At 37.2% G+C, this 18631-nt stretch overlaps 1 protein-coding gene across 1 annotated transcript in view; it reads left to right on the forward strand.

Moving 5' to 3' along the window:
• Positions 1 to 18631, forward strand: part of SP4 (Sp4 transcription factor) — a 77150-nt gene that overhangs the window by 29204 nt on the left and 29315 nt on the right. The window contains exon 3 of the mRNA XM_068973201.1: positions 13388 to 13616. Coding sequence (XP_068829302.1) covers positions 13388 to 13616 — 229 coding nt within the window. The remainder of the gene's footprint in view (positions 1 to 13387; positions 13617 to 18631) is intronic.

The following is an 18631-nucleotide window of genomic DNA, read 5'->3' on the forward strand; positions in this document are numbered from 1 at the left end:
CTGTCCATGTGATTTTCCAGGCAAGAATATTGGAGTAGGTAGCCATTTCCTTCTCTAGGGGATCTTCCTGACCCAAGGATCAAACCCAGATCTTCTGCTTTGCAGACAGATTCTTTGCCATTGAGCCACCAAGGAAGCCCCTGCTGATAGTTGGTTCTTAATAAATATTTGACTTAGTAGATGCAGGTCTGTTTTTTTTTTTTAATTGTATTTAAAATACTTGATTCTGTTTTTTATATAGTATGTGGTCATTTTTCAAAATTTGTCAACTGTTTCAAGGACTGATATTCATTTTAACTGTAATAAAAATAAGCATAGAGAAACTTTGGATTTCACCTGTTAGAATGCTTTGCCTTTTTTGTTAACTGAATAAAATACTTTATTATGTCATGTAGTGTGAAAATCTCAATATTCTGTATTGCTGTAAAATCTTTTGATTTTATTTCATGACATTCTATATTGAGTTTTTGTATTCATTGTAATTGCTAATAAAAGTTACCTTAAACAGTTTTTCCTTGTGTTTTAGCATTATAGTTCCTTTTGGTACTAAAATGTTAGATAAACGTTGGACGGCCATAGTCCAGATAAGATAAATCTGGCCAAATTTTACACTTTGTTGTTTAGGATATTAAAATCACTCATAATTCTTTGTTTATTAATTAAAAATTTTAAGCAATACAAAACTACTAGTGGCCTTTGGAAGAATATAACTAAATGTAGTTTTATTTCCAAGCTGTCTTTGTTTTTAGAGGATTTACTAGGTCTAGAAATAAGAACACTTGCATGTTCCTTTCCTTTTCAAAATCAGAGGTAAGCAGGCAGGAGTATTCCTTAGTAATGAATAGATCATTGTCTGCCCAAGCTGATAAAGCATATTGAATTTTCCCAAGGGACAGCAAAGTAGAAATAGAAAATAATAATTAGACTCCCTAATGTGACAAAGGGGATAGGAATATGAATGTGAGCCACTGGGTTTTTTTTAATTAGTTCTTTGTTTAATTTTATATAATGTATTTCATAGTTATTCCTGTATATCATGGTTAAGTGTAGAAATAATCTTGATGCACCTTAGCTGTGAATATTTAAATGAAATACAGGTATCTTGTAAATTCATGCATGGCCTTTTGGAGCTTTATTGTGGTGAAGAAATTAAAGGACAATATAAACTTAATTCTTAGAACTATTTTGAACAGGAAACAGAGATCATTTGTTAAGAATTAGGCTTTGATTATAATTTTACAGTGGAGCTCATTCATTTCCGTGTCTGCACATGTCTTTAAATTATTTAAGTTAGTCTCTTCCATCAAATGAGCAAACAGTTCTGTCTTTTAAGGTTTATTTCTATAAATGAGTTTTTAAGTTAATCATACTCTGAATTTTTGTAAGTGAACAGAACCTTTTCTTTGCCTGTGTTCTAATTCCCCCACAAATATGCCAAATGTTATTTCAGTTCAAGAAAGTCAATATAGTTTTAAAAATTCTCCCCCTACTCCTCCGAAGGTGTGCTCATATTCGTCTCATCTTAATTGGAAGTGAAAAGGGGTAACTAGTACAGAATTGCCCTCAACTGAAGATGGGGCTGGATTACATTTCAGAGGATGTAGGATGGTTGCTACTTGGTTAGAATGATCCGCTCTGTGGTTTTAGAGAAGCTGTGGCAGGTTTATGTACACTTGTAAGTAGAAAGCTATAGTCTTTTCTGGTTGCTCAGTTTCCTATTAGAGATGAATCTTAGAATAGCTGTCTATATGGGATTAGGCTGATTCATGACAGTCTAACAGTGTTGGCCTAGCCTCTTTTGGCCCTGAACTGCGCAACTATTTTAAGCCATGAGCCTAAGAACTGACAGAGCATACTGTACCCTGCTAGCACTGAGTGCCACTTCTGTATTTCCCAGCCTGGACAGATCAACTGTAAACTTCAGTGCATTTAAGGCTCTCATTCACGGGACTTTCCTAGTAGTCCAGTGGCTAAGAGTCCATGCTCCCCTTACAGGGGCCTCAGGTTCAATTCATGGTCCAAGAACTGGGTCTCACTTGCCACAACTAAGACCCAGTGCAGCCAAAAAAGAAAAAAAAAATGTTTTTTTAAAGACTTGCCATTCTAAAGTTTTAGGAATCCACACCAACCTACACAGGCTAGTTTGCTTTGACATACCATATTTTATTAAAATAAATATCATTGGTGGGGAAAGATAATTAAAATCTAAACTCTGTATTTTATTAATACCTGTTTATTGTTTGTTTGGGTGAACTGCCTGTAAAACAGAAAAATTCCATACTTTGATGATCATTGTTAGAAAATTTTGCTGTTTTCAGATGCCAGTGCACTAATGCCTGATTCTGTGATTGCCTTTGCACATGTTCTCCACTCTCATATCAGATTACTTTTTTCTCCTATTTCCTATCACTGAGTTGTTAGCATTCTTGGTTGCTGATTTCTCTTTTTCTTATTATTATCTCTCAACTACATACCTTCTGTGTGATTAGTCCTTAACTTCCTACTAAGTGTAGGCACAGGGCTAATTTCCTAGAACATCAAAGGTGGTATAAGACATAGTCCCTGCCTTCAAAAAAACCTTCTGTTCTATGAGGAGACAGAATATTGATTAAAATTATAGATGGTGCATAGAAATAATAAATAGTGGCACATAATAAAATTAAGCTAAATGATAAGAGGTAGTTACATTGAAATTAAAAGTTGGAGGATGTCACTGAGAGACAAGATGGAAATAAAGGCTTTTCAAGGCAATTTTTCATGCAAAGATGGGCACAATAAAAGACAGAAATGGTATGGACCTAACAGAAGCAGAAGATATTAAGAGGTGGCAAGAATACATAGAAGAACTGTACAAAAAAGATCTTCATGACCCAGATAATCTTGATGGTGTGATCACTCACCTAGAGCCAGACATCTGGAATGTGAAGTCAAGTGGGCCTTATTAAGCATCACTATGAACAAAGCTAGTGGAGGTGATGAAATTCCAGTTGAGCTATTTCAAATCCTGAAAGATGATGCTGTGAAAGTGCTGCACTCAATATGCCAGCAAATTTGGAAAACTCAGTAGTGGCCACAGGACTAGAAAAGGTCAGTTTTCATTCCAATCCCAAAGAAAGGCAAGGCCAAACAATGCTCTAACTACTGCACAATTGCACTCATCTCACACGCTAGTAAAGCAATGCTCAAAATTTTCCAAGCCAGACTTCAGCAATACGTGAACCGGGAAATTCCAGATGTTCAAGCTGGTTTTAGAAAAGGCAGAGGAACCAGAGATCAAATTGCCACCATCTGCTGGATCATTGAAAAAGCAAGATAATTCCAGAAGAACATCTATTTCTGCTTTCTTGACTATGCCAAAGCCTTTGACTGTGTGGATCACAAGAAACTGTGGAAAATTCTTCAAGAGATGGGAATACCAGACCACCTGACCTGCCTCTTGAGAAATCTGTATGCAGGTCAGGAAGCAACAGTTAGAACTGGACATGGAACAACAGACTGGTTCCAAATAGGAAAAGGAGTACGTCAAGGCTGTATATTGTCACCCTGCTTATTTAACTTATATGCAGAGAAATGCTGGGCTGGATGAAGCACAAGCTGGAATCAAGATTGCCAGGAGAAATACCAATAAGCTCAGATATACAGATGACACCACCCTTATGGCAGAAAGTGAAGAAGAACTAAAGAGCCTCTTGATGAAAGTGAAAGAGGAGAGTGAAAAAGTTCACTTAAAGCTCAACATTCAGAAAACCAGGATCGTGGCATCTGGTTCCATCACTTCATGGGAAATAGATGGGGAAACAGTGGCAAACTTTATTTTTTTGGACTCCAAAATCACTGTGAATGGTGACTGTAGCCATGAAATTAAAAGACACTTTCTCCTTGGAAGAAAAGCTATGACCAACCTAGACAGCGTATTAAAAAGCAGAGACATTACTTTGCCAACAAAGATCTGTCTAATCAAAACTACGGCTTTTCCAGTGGTCATGTATCGATGTGAGAGTTGGACTATAAAGAAAGCTGAGCACCAGAGAATTGATGCTTTCAAACTGTGGTGTTGGAGAAGACTCTTGAGAATCCCTTGGACTGCAAGGAGATCCAACCAGTCCATCCTAAAGGAAATCAGTCCTGAATGTTCATTGGAAGGACTGATGTTGAAGTGAAACTCCAGTACTTTGGCCACCTGATGCAAAGAGCTGACTGATTGGAAAAGACCCTGATGCTGGGAAAGACTGAAGACAGGAGGAGAAGGGGACAACAGAGGATGAGATGATTGGATGGCATCACCAACTTAATGGATAAGAGTTTGGGTAAACTCCGGAAGTTGATGAAGACAGGGAGGCCTGGTGTATTGCAGTCCATGAGGTCACAAAGAGTCAGACATGACTGAGCAACTGAACTGAACTGAAGCCTAGGAAGCTTGAACTGTTTTTTTGAAGGAAGGGAAAGTTCTCCCAAAAGTGTGAAGTAAGAAGGAATGCATTATGGGCCAAAGAAACAGCCGGGGCAGAAGGGAAGAAGCAGAAATGTGATTTACCTATTTAAGAAAGAATTGGTAAAGCTTCTTAGTGAAGATTTTGAGGAAAATGGTAGAAGGTGCACTTGGCAAGGTTGGTAGAAGTTTGGTTATAGACTGAGAATGTCAGACCAAAGATGGGACAAGTCACTGAAACAGTGTGTGAATGTGTTAATTTTTGGAGAGAGAGAGGAAGTTTCATTTATGAAGTTATTTTAGTTTTATTATCTAGCAGACATTGGAAAAACTGGAAAGCCAATTTTGGGACCATATAGGTAGTTCTGATATCAGTGATGGGAAATCTGAACTTGGGTGTAAAATGTGATTCAAGAGACTTAAAGAGAACAATTGACAGGATGTAATGCATGAATATAGAGAATAAATAAGTTTAAGGTAATTCTTGAGAAATTGAGCCCAGTTGACCATGAAAATGATTACACCATTAAAAGACAGTGACATTGAGAAAACCAAAGTGATGAACTTGAGTTTTGTTATTTGTTAAGGTTGTTAAAAGTACAGTATTCCATTGGAGATGTCCAGTTTATATTTGGAGATTGGATCTGAGAAGAGGGATCATAGTTGTCATTCTGGATTTGGGGAGAGTCTTCTACATAGAGATGGTAGTTGACGTTATGGCAATATGTGAAATTGATGAGGGAAACAGTTTCGAGTTTGAAGTGCAGTAGAATGAGAACAAGCCTTAGGGTTACACTTAGTCTTCTGGGGACAAAGAAGAAAGTTGAGTTGAGAAGTGAGATCAGTCAGGGAGATAGGAAGAGGACAAGATTGTATGTCAGCAGCTAAGAGGAATCTCTGAATGTTGAATATTGAAAAGGTGACTTGGAGAGTGAGTGTTGATATAAGTTCATTGGATTTCATGCTTGAAACTTTTTTTAACTTCTCTATTTTGACTGTGCTGGGTCTTCATTGCTGCTCATGCTTTTGATTGCGGTGAGCAGGGGCTACTCTTCGTTGCAGTGCTTGGGCTCCTCCTTGCAGTATCTTTTCTTATTGTGGAGCATCCCCTGCAGATAATGTACTGTATGATCCAGTGAGAGAGTTGGCAAGAAATGTTTCTCAAGGAAGTGGTATAGGATGACAAGAAAGTGGCCAGGTTGGCAAAGAAAGGCTATTCCAGGCAAAAGGTCGGAGTCATGTAATAGCATGATGTGACCAGGAAATCCAGGAGGTTTTTTATGTGTTCATACCAAGAGTTTATGTGCAGTGGTCATGGTGGCAAATTCCAGGACATGGAGATTCTTCCCTTGTCATGATACAGCATTTAAAAGCTTGGAGGAGCTCTCAGGGGGCCTTAAGAAGAATACCGTGGTCAAATACACATTTTAGGTTGCACACTATGGGCTTGGATGGGAGGAGACTAATCTGATTTCAAGGAGATTGGTTCACTAGAAATATACAACTAGTGGAGAGGAAAAGCCTGGAGAGAGAGAAGAGAGATGATTTCTGAGGCAGTAGAAAACACCAGATTGTTTTCAGAGGTATTTCTGACGGGAATAACCAAAGGACATGACAAGTTTGAAGAGGCAAGAGATAATTGGAAAAGGATGCCAAATGAAGCCAGAAAAGATTGCTGAATTTTCCAGTGTTTTTTCCAGTTAGATTACTAGAAAACAAGGTGAGGATGAGGTTGAAGTTCACAATTTGGGGAGTGAAAATGGCAGGTTAATCAATGAGAGAAGAAGCATATGGAACTTGACTTGTACATAAAGCAGTTCTGATTGATGACAGAGTTGGAGCTGAGGTTCTGCTTGTAGGAGATGCCTTGAGCATAGAACTGATTTTCCTTTCCTGACTTGCTTCCCTCCTTAATTCCTTTATCTCAGTTGATGGGCTCATTCTCTTCCTTGTGACCCAGACCAGGATTCTTAAGGACCGACTTAATCTTAGCCAGAGTTTGTAGTGATGTAGTGTGGCTAAAATCACTAAGGTTTGTAGCTTTATGCCTGAACTTTAGAATTAGGCATTGATTCACATTTTGGTTTTACCACCTAGATGCCAATCAGGTGTTTTTCTGGATAAGATGTCCACATCTGTAAAATGGTAATAATCATGTTACTTTAATGAGATAATAAATATAAAGTGGTTTGCACAGTGTTTAGAGAGAGCACAGTCCTTAGGCTTCCCTGGTGGCTCAGTTGGTAAAGAGTCTGCCTGCAGTGTGGGAGACCTGGGTTCGATCCCTGGGTTGGGAAGATCCCCTGGAGAAGGAAATGGCAACCCACTCCAGTATTCTTGCCTGGAAAATGCCATGGTTGGAGGAGTCTGGCAGGCTACGTACAGTCCATGGGGTTGCAAAGAGTCGGACACAACTGAGCGACTAACACTTGAGAGCACAGGAGAGTTTTCACTAAGTGATAGCAACCATTTTTTGTTACTATTTTTTTTTATATTTTATATTTTTAATATTTTGTATATCTATATATTTTTATATGTTTTATATTTTATAATTATTTTTCTTATATTGAGTCCTTTCTGTGTTCATCATCTAGAAGGTAAATAGGTTCTTCTTAACTGGCTTGTCTGCCTCTAGCTTCTCTGTCACATACTTGACATTCCAGCGTTTTCCTGAGACTCAGATTTGATTGTGCACTCTTTTTCCTGTCCTCAGAGGTTTCCAGTTGCAGATTTTTCAGGTTATTAAGACTAATACGTTTTGTTTTCAGGAGGTGAGAGCCCAATGTGGGATAAAGTTTGTGATAGAGATCCTATCAGTTCAGGCCTACCTGTAGTGATTCTGTTACCTCGGAAGGACTGAAAAAAGTTTTACATCTTTAAAAACTATTAACATTCCATATAGAAGTAGTCCAGTTTTCCTTTGACTTTTTCTACCACCCTGTTACATTAGTATGGTTCAATAAAGAATGAGTAGAATGAGGGAAAATGAGAATTTTTCTTAAAGAAATAGATTCTGTTTAAAGAAAATACTCCATTCCTTCTGGGGTCAGTTGCTTGCTTACTGGGAAGGGTTTCTACAGCATAAACTTTTCCTTATACAGACAAGGAGTTGAAAGAGTGGCCCTGTTAGTCTAGATAAGGGACAGGGTACATAGAAATAACTAACATTTAAAGAGAAATGTACTTGTTATTAATGAATTACTGAAGTATGTATATACACTTATTTAAGATGGTGTAGTAATTTTCCTCTTTTAGGGTAGGGCTTCCTAAAGTGTTCTTTGATAGAAAAATAGATCTATGACTTAGCTTATAGCTTTGCAATTTCAGGAGGGTTTTCAGGTTCTGATTCTAGAGAAATTGATGCGTAAACTTAGGATTCACAGGACTGACTTATAAACTCAAATACTGTTTTGTTTTGTTTTAAGTATACGCTAAGAGAGAAATCTTTCCAGTTACTAGAATACTCTTAATCTTCTTTTCCTGGTGTCAGTTCAGTTCAGTTGCTCATGTGTCCAACTCTTTGTGACCCCATGAACCCCAATATGCCAGGCCTCCCTGTCCATCACCAACTCCCAGAGTTTACCCAAACCCATGTCCATTGAGTCAGTGATGCCATCCAACCATCTCATCCTCTGTCATCCCCTTCTCCTCTTGCCCTCAATCTTTCCCAGCATCAGGGTCTTTTCAAATGAGTCAACTCTTTGCATCAGGTGGTCAAAGTACTGGAGTTTCAGATTCAACATCAGTTGTTCCAATGAACATTCAGGACTGATCTCCTTTAGGATGGACTGGTTGGACCTCTTTGCAGTCCAAGGAGCTCTCAAGAGTATTCTCCAATACCACAGTTCAAAAGCATCAATTCTTCGGCACTCAGCTTTCTTTATAGTCCAACTCTCACATCCATACATGACCACTGGAAAAACCATAGCCTTGACAAAACAGACCTTTGTTGACAAAGTAATGTCTCTGCTTTTTAATTTGCTCTATAGGTTGGTCATAACTTTTTTTGCTCTTGGCAAAACTCTGTTAGCCTTTGCCCTGCTTCATTTTGTACTCCAGGGTCAAACATGCCTATTACTCCAGTTATCTCTTGACTTCCTACTTCTGCATTCTAGTCCCCTGTGATGAAAAAGGACATCTTTTTTTGGTGTTAGTTCTATAAGGTCTTGTAGGTCATCATAGAACCCTTCAACCACTTCGGCCTCTTTGGTATTAGTGGTTGGGGCATAGACTTGGATTACTGTGATACTATTGGAAACCAACAGAGATTGTTCTGTTATTTTTGAGATTGTACCCAATTACTGCATTTCGAACTCTTATTGACTGTGAGGACTACTCCATTTATTCTAAGGGATCCTTGCCCACAGTAGTAGATATAATGGTCGTATGAGTTAAATTCGCCCATTCCAATCCATTTTAGTTTACTGATTACTAGAATGTTGATGTTCTCTCTTGCCATCTCCTGTTTGACCACTTCCAATTTACCTTGATTCATGGATGTAACACTCCAGGTTCCTAAGCAATATTGTTCTTTACTGCACTGGAATTAACTTCCATCACCAATCACATCCACAACTGGGTGGTGTTTTCACTTTGGCTCCGTCTCTTCATTCTTTCTGGAATTATTTCTCCACTCTTCTCCAGTAGCATATTGGGCACCTTCCAACCTTCATTTTTCAGTGTCATATCTTTTTGCCTTTTCATACTGTTCATGGGATTTGCAAGGCAAGAATACTCAAGTGGTTTGCCATTCCCTTTTCCAGTGGACCACGTTTTGTCAGAACTCTCCACCATGACCCGTCTGTCTTGGATGGCCCTATATGGCATGGCTCATAGTTTTATTGAGTTAGGCTGTGATCAGTTTAGTTAGTTTTCTGTGATTGTGGTTTTCATTCTGCCCTCTGATGGATGAGAGGCATGTGGAAGCTTCCTGATGGGAGAGATATCTAAAAATATCTTTTGACGTTACCAAATATCCCCTGTAAGATAAAAATACCGCCAAGTGAGAATCAACTAGTTTAAACAGACTTAAAACCAACAATAGTAGAATTTTTAATTTTTAACAGCTTTATTGATGTTTGATTCATATATCGTATAGTACAGGCATCTAAAGTTTACATTCAGTGGCTTTTAGAGTGTGTATTCAAAGAACTGCATCCATCACCGTGATATAATTTTAGACATTTTCATAACTTCATAGAGAAACCCGTGACACATTAGCAGTCACTCCCATTTCTTTTCTCCATCTCTACCCCACCTCCTCAACCATAGACATACCTGGTTATCTTTTTATGTTTAGGAATGCACAGCCTTCTTGTCTGTTTTATTATAATAAACCCTGTTTCAGAGTGTAGCTGCTGAAAATTATTTGCATCAATGTAAGGAGACATACCTTCTTTCCTTCAGAGGCTTTTGTTTAGACGGAGTGTAAGTTTAATTTGTAGAGAAAATAAGCAAAAATAGGCTGATTAAAGAAAGCTTTTGAAGTTATTCAGAACAGTAAGAAGTCCATGTAGCCCTCCACAGCAAGTTTTATAGTACAGAAGTCAACAATTTTTATTTTTCCTGATCAATTCTAGTAGATAATCTTACATCCTAGACTATGTGTAAAAACATAGTTATGAGACACATGTACTTAAAATAGTATTTTGAACCTGCTTCTTCATTATTATTAAATTATTATTGACTGCTATTAAATAGATCATTTTCAGTGTATTGGTAGTTGGATTAATTTTTTTTACAGATAAGATAATTGGGACTTCTTTTATTTTTCAAAAGTATAGGTCTGTTTTACCTACACAGTAATGTTACCTATCACTCACTGTAAAAAAAAAAAACAAAAGTTGACAAATTATTTTTCCCCTAAGAAGAAATAAGGACCAATTAGATTATATTCTCATTTATAAAACAAAAATATTTTCTGTCCTCTTTCCCTCAAAGGGATGGTATGAAATACTAAAAGAATCAAATCAGTACAGTCCAAACAAATGGGCAGTAAGGTTGTACCTCATCTTTTACTATTTCTACTTTCCCCCATGTGTTCCCATTGTGTTTGACTGTTGTGAAGGCATCAGTGTTTTTTAAAATGTCATTTATAGCTGACTTCACAAGGCTTGACCAAGCCTTATGTCCTTTGTTTTTAATGTGTGTGGTTAAAATTTATACATCATAGAAAATATTTTAAGCAAAACAAAGAGGCTCCTTTATTAAGAAGCTACACAAAAGGAAAAAAGCCATAGTAGATAAACGGCAAAAGATAGGAACACACAATTCAGAAAGGATATTCAAATGGCCAATATATATTTGAAAAACATGTTCAGTTCTATTGGGAATCAAATAAATGCAGATGAAAGCAATAATGAAGTTCCAGATTGGGTCTGTTAATTACTAGCAGGATTTTTCCTTTAAAATTAGTTTTTAATATGTTAGTAATATATGGAAACATTTTCTTTGTTTAAAAAAAAGTGCATCTAGTTTAAGTAAGACCAACACTTCTGCTAACTACACTCCAATCTCAGATGCGCTTTTAGAAGAAAGCATTCTTAATCAATTTGTTATATATCGTTTCAGACTTTTTCCAATTTATTTGTGAGTGTAAAAATCAGTGTAGGAAATAAAGAGTCGGACACAACTGAGCAACTGAACTGAACTGAATGTAAAAATCAAGTAACTTCCTTTAATTCAGCTATATATTTTTAGAGGTTTATTTGGGTTAGTACGTAAAGATTTTCATTCTTTTTGACTATTACAGAGTACTCCTATTACAGTGAATGGTTCTGGAAACTGTGTTAAGAATGCACTTACAGAGAACAGTGGTGATCAGAAGAGCAGTTAGGAATCTGTTGTGATAATCAAGCAAGAGAAAATGGTAGATTGGACCACCATTTTTGTGGATAACCTGTCTCATTCCTAGAAAGATTGCCTGTGAAAAATCTGGGTCGAAATGTTCCTTGGCAGATAACAAGATTATGATACTCATGAGAGGTATTTGAGCATAAATGTACAGTTTTGGGAGACATCAGCTTATAGATAGTAGTAAAAATTATGAAAGTGGGTGAGTAACCAGAGGAGCAAGTTAGAATGAGAAGTTGGAATTATGTGGGAATTGTTAGAGAGGTCGGAGGAATGCCAGTGGTGAGTAGAATCAGAGAAGCACGAGGAGAGCATTTCAAGAAGAGGGTGGGGTTAGCAGCTGCAGGTGCTCCAGTGGTGAAATAAGAACAAAGGGAAGAGTATTTGGGGTTTACCGTCAGAGAAATTGTTCGTTCCATCATCATTTTAGCAGAGCGATGGGTCAGACACCTAATTTCAGTAGTTTAAGAAGAGAATGGGCAGTGAGGAATAAAGGAGTGTAGGTAAGTCTGTGAAGAATGTGATGTCAGCTTAGGTTTAAGTGCTGCTAGGGGGAGCTAACAGAGGACAAGCTTCTGAAGATGTAGGGACCTAGCTCCAACAGCCAGGTTTTCAGGATGGCGTGGTCAGTGGTGTAACGTGCAGCAGTGCACTCTTACTTATATGCATTGAGACAATGCACTTTGGATTTGGCCATTAGGAAGAAATTAGTGAGTCAGGAGCCAAGTCCCTGTGGTAGAGTCCTTTGAATGGCAGAATGGTCACTGGGGAATAAATGAGAGTTTTATTGAGCATGGAAGTGGTATGATCAGAATGGCATTAAAATGTTTTCTTCTTTTGAAATGTTCTTCGTTAAGCTTATGTTATTGAGTGGCTTATGTTAAATTGACCAGTATTTTGTTCATCTGATGCAAATAGCTGACTTATTGGAAAAGTCCCTGATGCTGGGAAAGATTGAGGGCAGTAGAAGGGGACGACAGAGGATGAGATGGCTGGAATGGCATCACTGATGGAATGGGCAGGAACCTGGGCAAACTCAGGGAGATGGTCAGGGACAGAGAGGCCTGGCATGCTGCAGTCCATGGGGTCGCAAAGAGAGTCAGACACAACTCGGGGACTGAACAACAGTTGAGTGGCTGCTGTGTGTTGGGCCCTGTCCTACATCTGAGGATACAGTAGTGAACATAACAGGCAGGATTTCTGTTCCCGTGACCTGTAACATCCAGGAGTGAGGTGAAGACAGAAAAAATAATAAAAGACATGATAATTTAAATAAGATGAAACTTGATGATGAAACAGAAACAGACTGAGGGGAAGCTATTTTAGATGTTGTGGTCAGGAATGGCATTTTCTAAAGAGAGATTTAAACTATGATCAGACTGTTACTAAGGAGTCAGTTGTGCAAAGATCTGGGTGCAGAGGCATCTTGGCCCAGACTGGAGAATGTGTGCAAAGGCCCTAAGAAGGGAATGAGCTCAATTTGTTCGAGCACCAGAGAAAAATCTGTGGTTTTAGTGACAGAATCTAATAATCATGCATGGTTTTGCATTTAGTTAATAACTACTTAATAAAAAGACTCATCAATAAAGAGTTGTTTGCTTGAAGTATTTAGGAATGAGAAATGTCCATAAAACTAAATCCTTTGTTCAGTTACTTTTTACTCTTGTGATTTCATGGAGTGAATGAGGTATGTTGCTGACTGTGAAAATGGTAATAATAATACTTTCTATTTATGTAACATCTTTCATCCAAGGATCTTAAATACTGTCTCATAGATCCTCACAGCAATTCTGTGAGGTAGGTAAATTGCGAGGATTATTAGTCTTCATTTTGTAGATGGAGAAATTAAGCCCCAAGAGGATTTAATGACTTATGTATGGTCCCATCAACCAGATATAGAGGCAGCCTGAGCTGCTAAGGTTAGAATATTAAATTTTAGGGGGATTGACATAGTATAAATCATTAACACTTTTGCTTTTGTACTTTACACAGATTATCTGTTAAAATAAATATTGTAGTTTTTAAGTGTCCATATGGAAATCTTTTTAATCCTTTTCTTAGGAATATAAAACATTGTAATACTCTTTTTCCCCCTCTCATTTTTAGGTCAGCAGCAAGGACAAGATGGAGTGAAAGTCCAACAAGCTACCATAGCTCCTGTAACTGTAGCAGTTGGAGGAATTGCTAATGCAACGATAGGTGCTGTTAGTCCTGACCAACTCACACAAGTGCATTTGCAGCAAGGCCAGCAGGCTTCTGATCAAGAAGTGCAGCCTGGCAAGAGGCTTCGAAGAGTTGCCTGTTCCTGTCCTAATTGTAGGGAAGGAGAAGGAAGGTAAATGCTCTGTTGCCACCACCCAACTCTGTGGAGACTAGTATAATAATAACTAAGATGTAATGAACAGTTATATGTAATGAAGGCACGTAGGATGTTAGTTAAAACCAAGCCATTGGCTGAGTGCTTTGTCTGTTGGAACATCACTAGCTTTATAAGCCAAGAGTTGAGATATAATATTGTTATGAAAGGAACTGAATAGAACTATTCTAGGAATGGGATTTCAGTGGTTCTTTACCATGTATCTTCTACATTGTCTTAATGGTTTTCTTTTTTCATTTATTTTGTAAAATTTTAAAACAACTATATTGATGTAAAACTTACATACCATATGATTCACTCATTTAAGCTGTACATTTCAATGGTTTTTAATGTATTCACAGAGTTGTACATCCATCACCACAATTTTAGAACAATTTTATTCCCCTGACAACAAATTCTGTATTTTTTAGCCATCACTCCCTCATCCCTCCCAGCTCGAGGCAACCACTGAACTAATTTCTGTCTACAGTTTTGCCTATTCTAGACATTCATGTAAAGGGAAGCACATAATCTGTGGGTTTTGTGACTGATTTCATCCACTTTGTATGTTTTCAAAGTTTATCTGTGCTATTGCATATGTCAGTATTTCATCCTTTTTACTGAACGGAATATTCCATTTTATAGATAAAACAGGATTTTACTTACCCATTCATCAGTTGGTGGACTGGAATTTCTCCATCTGTTGGCTGTTATGCTGCTATAAATATTCTTATATGTGTTATGTATGGGCTTCCTCAGTGGCTCAGCAGCTGTAAAGAGTCTGGCTGCAGTACAGGAGACACAGGTGTGATCCTTGGGTCAGGAAGATCCCCTGGAGTTATGGAATGGCATCCCACTCCAGTGTTTTTGCCTGGAAAATCCCCTGGACAGAGAATGCTGGCTGGCTACAGTCCATGGGGCCACAAAGAATCAGACACAACTTAGCAACTAAGCAGGCACGCACGCAAATACTTACACAAGTTTTTGTTTTTGATTTGCATTTCCATGATGACAAATAGTGTAGAGTATGCTTTTGTGTGTGTACTATTGGCCATTTGTGTGTCTTCTTCAGAGAATTCTCTATTAAGATCTCATGTTCATTTTAATTATTTGTTTTTATTATTGAATTATAGTATGAGTAGTTCTTTATATATTCTTGATACAGGTTCCTTATCAGAGATATGATTTGAAATAAATTTTTTTTTCAGTCTGTGAGTTGTCTTTTCACTTTCTTTTTTTAGTATTCTTTGAAGCAGAAAAGTGTTTAATTGTGAAGTCTTGTTTTTGGATGCTTCTGCTTTTGGTGTCATATCTAAGAATCCATTGCCATATCTGATATCTCAAATCTGATGTTTTCCTATAAGAGTTTTATAGTTTTTGTTGTTACATTTAGGTCTTTTGTCCATTTGGGGGTTAATTTTTGTAAATGATTTGAAGTAAGGGTTCATCTAACACCATTTGTTAAAAAACTATTCCTTCCTCATTCATTAAATAGTTTTGGCACCCTTGTGAAAAATCAGTTGATCACAGACATACAGATTTATTTCTAGACTCAGTTCTATTTCAGTGATCTATATGTCTGTCTCTATACCAATACCACACTGTGTTGATGACTTTGGCTTTGTGGTAACTTTTAACATTTGGGCGTATGAGTCTTCCAGCTCACCCAGTATGAAAGCATGTTTGATTGTGTCGGATGCTTTTCTTCATCTGTTGAGATGATCATGTAGTTTTGTTTTTTTATTATATCAGTATATTATATTACATTAACTGATTGTCAGATGTTAAAGTACTTTTGCATTTACAGGATAAATACAACTTGGTCATGCTATGTAATTCTGTTTATATGTTCCTGGATTTGGTTTTTCACTATTTTGTTGGGGATTTTTACATCCATGTCCATGAGTAATATCAGTTTGTGGTTTTCTTATAATTTCTTTGGTTTTGGCAAGGGTATTATTGGCTTCTTGGAATGAGTTGGGAAGTTTTCTTGTCCAGAACATTTTTTGAAAGAGTTTGTGGTGGTGTTCAGTCACTAAGTCATGTCTGACTCTGCAACCCTGTGAACTGCAGCATGCCAGACTCCTCTGTCCTTCACTATCTCCTGGAGTTTGCTCAGATTCATGTCTATTGAACTGGTGATAGTATCTCAACAGAGATTGTCCTCTGCTGCCGCCTTCTCCTTTTGCCTTCAGTCTTTCCCAGCATCAGGGTCTTTTCAAAAGTCAGCTTTTTGCATCAGATGGCCAAAGTTTTGGAGCTTCAGCTTCAGCATCAGTCCTTCCATTGAATATTCAGAGTTGATTTCCTTGGGGATTGACATGAAGTCAACCCCAGATATTTATTGGAAGGATGTTCATTGGGAAGAATATTCATTGGGAAGTGTTCTCTCCAGTTTGATTTTTTTTTGAAAGAGTGTGAAGAACTGGTATTAATTTTTAAAAGTGTTTGTGAACCTGTGAAGCTCACTGATCCTGGGCTTTTCTTGTGAATACTTTTTTGACTGCTAATTCATCCTGTTTACTTGTTTTGAATTGTATCTTGTTCTTGAGTCAGCTTGGTACTTTGTATATTTCTAAGAATTTGTTCATCTGCTAGTTTTTAAGTAATTGGCATACAATTGTTCTTGGTATTCCCATATAATCGTTTTTATTTCTGTGAGGTTGGTAGTGATGTTCCCTTTTTCATTTCTGATTCTAGTAATTTGAGTCTTCTCTCTCTCTCTCTCTTTTTCTTTGTTAGTCCCCCTAACAGCTGTGAGTTTAGTTGACCTTTTCAAAGAATTAGCTTTTGGTTCCATTCATTTTTTTCTTTGCTTACTATTTTGTATTCTTTAATTCATTAGTTTCTGCTCTTTTCTTTATTATTTTCTTTCTTCTGCTTGCTTTATTTTAGATTTAATTTGCTGTTTTCATTGTCTTAAGATGAAAAGTTAGGTTATTTATGATCTTTTCTCCTTCCAGTTTTGCTGAGATATAATAGACATACAGCACTGTATAAATGCAAAGTGTACAGCATAATAATATGGCTTAATATGTCATGAAAAGGTTATCATCATAAGTTGAGTGAACATCATCTTGTATAGCTGTAAAATTAAATAGGAAAAAAATTTCCTTGCAATGAGGATTCTTAGGATTTTCTGTCTTAATTTTCATATATAACATGTAGCAGTGTTAATTATATTTATCATGTATTACATCCTAGTACTTAGTTATCTTGGAACTGGAAGTTTATACCTTCTGACTGCTTTGATCCATTTCCCCATCCTCTGGTAACCACAGATTTGATCTCTTTTTTCCTGTGAGTTTGTTTGCCTTTGAGGTATAACTGACCTACAACACTATATGTTAGTTCCTGTTTTACAGTATAGTGAATCAAGGTCTGTATAGTCAAAGCTGTGGTTTTCCCTGTAGTCATGTTTGGATATGAGAGTTGGACCATAAAGAAGTCTGAGTGCGGAAGAATTGATGTTTTCTAACTGTGGTTGTGCCTTGGACTGCAAGGAGATTAGACCATTCAATCCTAAAGTTAATCAACCCTGAATATTCATTGAAAGGATTGATTCTGGTGCACCAATACTTTGGCCACCTGATGTGAAGAGCTGACTCACTGGAAAAGACCCTGGTGCTGGGAAAAATTGAGGGTAGGAAGAGAAGAGGGCAACAGAGGAGGAGATGGTTGGATGACATCACTAATTCAGTGGACATGAGTTTGAGTAAATTCTGGTAATGGTGAAGGACAGGGAAGCCTGGTGTGCATAGTCCATAGGGTTGCAGAGAGCCAGATGAGGCTTAGTGACTGAACAATTTCTGTACATTTCACAATAATCACAATTCTATGATCTATCACTGTACAAAATTATTGCATAGCTATTGACCATATTCCTCACATTGAATATTCCATCCCCTTGACCCATTTACTTTTTTAACTGGAAGCTTGTGCTTCTCAGTCTCCCTCGCCTCATTTTCCCCTCTCCCACTCTGGCAGCCACCCCTTTGTTCTCTATATCTATAACTATGTTTCTATTTTGTTAATGTTTGTTAATTTGTTTACCTTTTTTGGTTCCTCATATAAGTAAAAGCATTCAGTATTTGTCTTTTTCTGGCTTGTTTCATTTAGCGTGGTACCACCGAATCCATCCGCATTGTCACAAATGGCAAGATTCCTTTCCTTTTGATGACTGAGTAATATTATATTTGTGTGTGTATACACATATTCATATATATATATGTAGATTTTATCCACTCATCTATTGATGGGCGTTGTGGTGGCTTCTGTATCTTGGCTGTTGTGAATAATGATACAGTTAACATAGGGTGTTTGTATCTTTTCTAATTAGTGTTTCATTCTCTTTGGTTAAATACCTAGGAGTGGCATTCCAGGGCTTAGGGTCATTCTATTTTTAAGTTTTTGAGGAGTATCCATACTGTTTTCCATCACAGCTATACAAATTTACATTCCCAACAACAGTGCATGAAGGCTCCCTTTTCTCCACATTTGTTATTTGTTATTGTCTTTTGGATGATAGCCATTCTGACATGCTCGAGGTAAGATCTTTTTAAATATAGGTATTTACAGCTTTAAGTTTTCCTCTGAGCATCAGTTTATGTGTATGGCCCAAGTTTTGGTATGTTGTGTTTTTGTTTTCCTTCATCTCAGTGTCTTTTGATTTTTTCCTTGACCTACTTACTGATTCTTAAGGAGTATGTTGTTTAATTTCCAGGTATTTATGAATTTCCCAGTTTACTCCTATAAGTGATTTCTTGTTTCAGTTAATTTATTGAAATTTGTTTCACATCGTAGTGTATGATCTACCATGAAGAGTATTTATTCCATGTGCACTTGAGAAGAGTGCTTCTGTCGGATGAAGTGTTCTGTGGATGTCTGTTAGATCTAATTCATTTATAGTGTTATTCAGGTCTTTTACTTCCTTACTGATTTTCTTCCTAGTTGTTTTGTGGAAATATTGAAGTTAATTGAAACTTGGAATTATT

The sequence above is a fragment of the Capricornis sumatraensis genome, chromosome 5, assembly GCF_032405125.1.
Source record: "Capricornis sumatraensis isolate serow.1 chromosome 5, serow.2, whole genome shotgun sequence".
Lineage (NCBI taxonomy): Eukaryota > Metazoa > Chordata > Mammalia > Artiodactyla > Bovidae > Capricornis > Capricornis sumatraensis.